The sequence below is a fragment of the Octopus sinensis genome, linkage group LG24 (genome assembly GCF_006345805.1).
Source record: "Octopus sinensis linkage group LG24, ASM634580v1, whole genome shotgun sequence".
Classification (NCBI taxonomy): domain Eukaryota; kingdom Metazoa; phylum Mollusca; class Cephalopoda; order Octopoda; family Octopodidae; genus Octopus; species Octopus sinensis.
In genome coordinates, this window is record NC_043020.1 from 19,828,232 (window position 1) to 19,832,479 (window position 4,248).

At 35.7% G+C, this 4,248-nt stretch overlaps 1 protein-coding gene across 1 annotated transcript; it reads left to right on the plus strand.

Moving 5' to 3' along the window:
- Window positions 1-716: 716 nt before the first annotated feature.
- LOC115224097 (stress-induced-phosphoprotein 1-like) lies at window positions 717-3,361 on the plus strand. Its single transcript, XM_036512856.1, has 2 exons — window positions 717-2,039; window positions 2,118-3,361. The coding sequence occupies exon 1, from the start codon at window positions 1,015-1,017 to the stop codon at window positions 2,020-2,022; it is 1,008 nt and encodes a 335-aa protein (XP_036368749.1). The 5' UTR covers window positions 717-1,014; the 3' UTR covers window positions 2,023-2,039; window positions 2,118-3,361.
- Window positions 3,362-4,248: the final 887 nt, after the last annotated feature.

Sequence of the window (4,248 nt, forward strand, 5' to 3'; positions counted from 1 at the left end):
TAAGATGTGTGAATATGGTGTGTGTGCACGCACGTGTGTGTGTGTGTGTGTGCACGCACGTGTGTGTGTGTGTGTATATATATATCATCATCACCATCATTTAATGTCTGTTTTTCATGCTGGCATGGGTAGGACAGTTTGACATGAACTGACCAGGCCTAAGACTACACCAGACTATATATATAATTCTGCTGGGCCAGACATGTCACAAGATTCACAGACAACACATGAGTCTGTGCAGTTACTGAGTGGTATCCAAGAGTGGTATTCACCCCAGTGCTCAACTGGTACTATTTTGTTGACCTCAAAAGGATGAAAGGCAAAGTTGACCTTGGTGAAATTTGAACTCAGAACGTAAAGACAGATGAAATTCCATTGATCATTTTACCCAGTGTACTAACGATTCCGTCAGCTCACTGCCTTTGAAGTGTGTATAATATTGAAGTATGTATATTAGTGAATAATGTATAATACTGAAATGCGCATACTATTGAAGTATTGTATTAAGTTAAATCCTTGGCACATTAAATGCTATTAGCCTAATTGTGGATTTCACTAATCTGCCCACACTCAACCCTATTTCTCTTCTTTACTCAACATTAATCTAGAGAAATCTCATTACGTGGACTTAACCTTGCCATAGCAACAAATTGTGTGTTTCATTGACCCCCACCCCAGTCTGCTGCAGGCTACAGTTTGCAATCATTAATGCTATCTAGCTATATTATGAGGTAAAACCAACTAGTGAATGAAATAATTTTGTTGATTGGTTGTTAAATTATTCTGCCGGAGTTATTGAGGTGTTTTTCACACCAAAAATTCAATACAGCTCACTAGTCATCTTCATCTGTTAAAAGCAAAATATTCTACTTAATGTCTTCAAACTGATAAATATATTATATGTTTCTTCACAGACTGACTTCAGTTGTAAATTTTTATTGGAATAACCTTCCAATGACTCTCATGTTCATTTGAGTTTGTTTAATTTGGAGGAAAACCCTTCATCTCTGAATAATGGATAACAAAGAACAGAGCAGATTGTGTGATGAAGAAAAAATTAAAGGTAATGATGAATACAAGGCAAAGAATTTTGACGAAGCTCTGAAACATTATGAGATTGCTTTGGAGTATGATCCTAATAATATAACAGTAATTAATAACAAGGCAGCAGTGTTTCTTGATCAAGGAAAATACCAGGAATGTGTAGAACTTTGCAAAAATGCTTTGAAGTTGGACCCCAAAAATAAGGTTGATAGAAAAACTTTAGCAAAAACATATTACCGTTTGGCTAAAGCATATGAAAAACTGAACGATTTAGAGAATTCCCTGAAGTTTTATGACTATTCTATTATAGAAGACAGAAATCCTGCAGTGATAAAAATTGCTCAGAAGATGGAACTGGACCTCGAAGAACAACACAAAAATGCTTACATCAATTTTGATATTTCTGAAGAAGAAAATCAAAAAGGAAACCAGTGTTTCAAAGAGAAAGATTACAACAACGCTCTCAATCATTATACTGAGGCAATTAAGAGAAGTCCTAACGATGTCAGACGACATTACAACCGAGCTCTCTGCTACCTGAAGATGCAAGAGTATACACTATCATTGCAAGATGCAGAATCCTGTTCTAGGATTGATCCTACTTACATTCAAGCCTATCTTATCAAGGGCAAGCTATTTCAGAAGATGAGGGCCTTTTCAAAAGCCCATCTAGAATATGAAAAGGCCTTAGATATTGACAGTAACTGTGAGGAAGCTTTAAAAGGATACAAGATCAGTTCTGAAGAAGCTGGACTGGACACAACTGCTCCAGAGGTTGTCCAAAGGCGTATACAGAGAAACCCTGAATTGAGAGCCATTCTAAGGGAACCAGAAATAAGCAAAATACTTTATGACATGCAAAATAATCCAAACTCTATGGCAATGTATATGAAAGATCCAGAAATACGCAAAAAGATTGACAAACTGATTGCATGTGGTTTACTCACGATTGATCCAGTAATGGGAGAGGAATGTTAAAGTAACAATTTTTTGGTATTAATATTACTGGTAATAATTACATCAATAATTAATAATTACCTCCTCCCCTTTCTCTGCTATTCTTCTTACATCAAACTGGAAATTCACTTGCTATTTTTTCTCTTTCTTATCCTCCTGCTTATCCCTGCTTTGACCCTTCTTCTCCCCGCCTTTTTTATTGTAAGGATTCACTGATTTTGTATGAAATCTTCAGTTCATATTCATAAAATGCTTGGTTATATTTTCAGAAAATAATGTGAAAAAGATTGTTTAGCAAACATGTTCTTGTCCATAATAGAGTTATCCATGTATATTTTGGTGAGTTTAACACAGTATTTGTCACCAAAATACCAAAGATTCAGAAGACAGAAGCTGGAGAAGAAGAATCAGTGAAAATCATGTCTCGCAACTGGATTATGGAATGCTAATATCCACACAATGCCAAACTAAAAGGATTATTTTACAATACTAGATTGATACACATATCACATGCATATTCTACTGGATTAAAATATATCTCAGAACTCCACATTAAAGGAAATTCTTCCTAAGATGAGATTGTAGAGGACTTCACAATATTATTTCAAGCAGTACCTTACAACATTGGATGGAGTTGTAGCACTTTATTGTGAATCAACATATTCTATACAACAATTGATCAAGGAGTACTTCATTGTACAACATTGCATCAGCACTGACTAAATACATTCCACACAAAACTGGATCAAGGAGTACTTTGTAGCAGCTGTATGGATATATTTTACACATCACTGGACCAGGGAGTATTTCACACATATCACTATAACATCTCCCTTTCTCCTCACAATCTTGAGTTAACATCTCTCACTTATCACCACTATATGACTCCACTCCTCAAACATGGTTTTTAGGTCTCTAATTGAAAAATTATAGAACACTATAACGGATTTATGATAAATACAACTGTATAAATAAATTTTTATTTATAGTTGTTGGTGTTTAGTTACATCCCTTGACTTTATGGGCTCAAATCCTGCTGAGTCAGCCTTTTCTTTCCATTCTTCAGGAATCAATCACATTATATACCAGTCAAGTACTGGAGGGGAATGTATGGGTATATAAAGGAGTTATACCAACTACCATACCCTACACTTTGTAGCAAAATATACATAAAATAATTATCATTTATAAATCATTTGTAAATTTCTGCAATTTTAATGTATCCCTTTAAGTTGTGAGTTCAAACCATCCCAGAGACGACTCTGCCTTTTATCCTTCTTGGAGACATCAGTATCATTAAATGCAGCCACTGTTCAAATCTATAGCCTATGTTATGACTAAATATTATTTGTACATTTCAGTTGTTACATACCTTTACATTCTAATTTCAAATCTGGCCAGTGTCAGGCAGTCTGCTCCACAAGCACACAACGAGAACAGGCTCATACCTCCAAGCTATTCACACCACTCCCACCCACCTTTCTGCAAATTCAATAGAAGGCAGTACCTCCTTCTTCAAGTCAAACTTTAAGAACTTGATGGCTTGACCAAAGGGAGCATTGTTTTAATTCAGTTCTTTCAATCTTGTACAGTATACAATTTCTTTTTCCATGGTTGCTAAACAAAAGAAAATTGCCTGTCCTTCTTGGTCAAAAAATGTTGGTGGAGCAATCTTCATGACAGACTTAGCTGAAAACCAGATTTGTCCTACATATGACAACAGTTGTTCAACAAAACTACACAAGTTAGCAAAGCTCAGACTCTGACGGAATGCCAGAATCATTTTGTCATCCTGCATGTATCTCAAAAAGGCTTCTGTGTCTAAAGAATTTATCTTTAAGCCCATTGCCAAGTCATGGATATCCGAAAACAGCCTCCACAACAAACTGTTCATGTTACTCTTGTCAACAATGATTTCTAACATAGTTCGGAGGGAGGGGCAGCAATCAGTTAAATCAACTTCAGTATTTGAGTGGTTCTTTATTTAAACCAATAAAGTCAAAATTGGCTTTGGCTGAATTTAAATCTAGAACTTGGAGTAGCACAAATGAATGCCACAAGGCATTTTGTCTAATGCTCTACTGGTTCTGCTAATCTATTGCCAAGGTAACATGGCTAAACTTTAGACCATATAGTTTCATGTTCACATCTGACATTTGTCCTTATCATGAACCTCTGAACAAAGTACATTAATATGCTCCAGCTGGCCTGACTGATTAATGCCGAAAGGACATGCAGTTCTTCAAA

Coding starts and splice junctions, on each gene's coding strand:
- LOC115224097 (XM_036512856.1), top strand. CDS start 1,015: ATGGATAACAAAGAACAGAGCAGATTGTGTGATGAAGAAAAAATTAAA.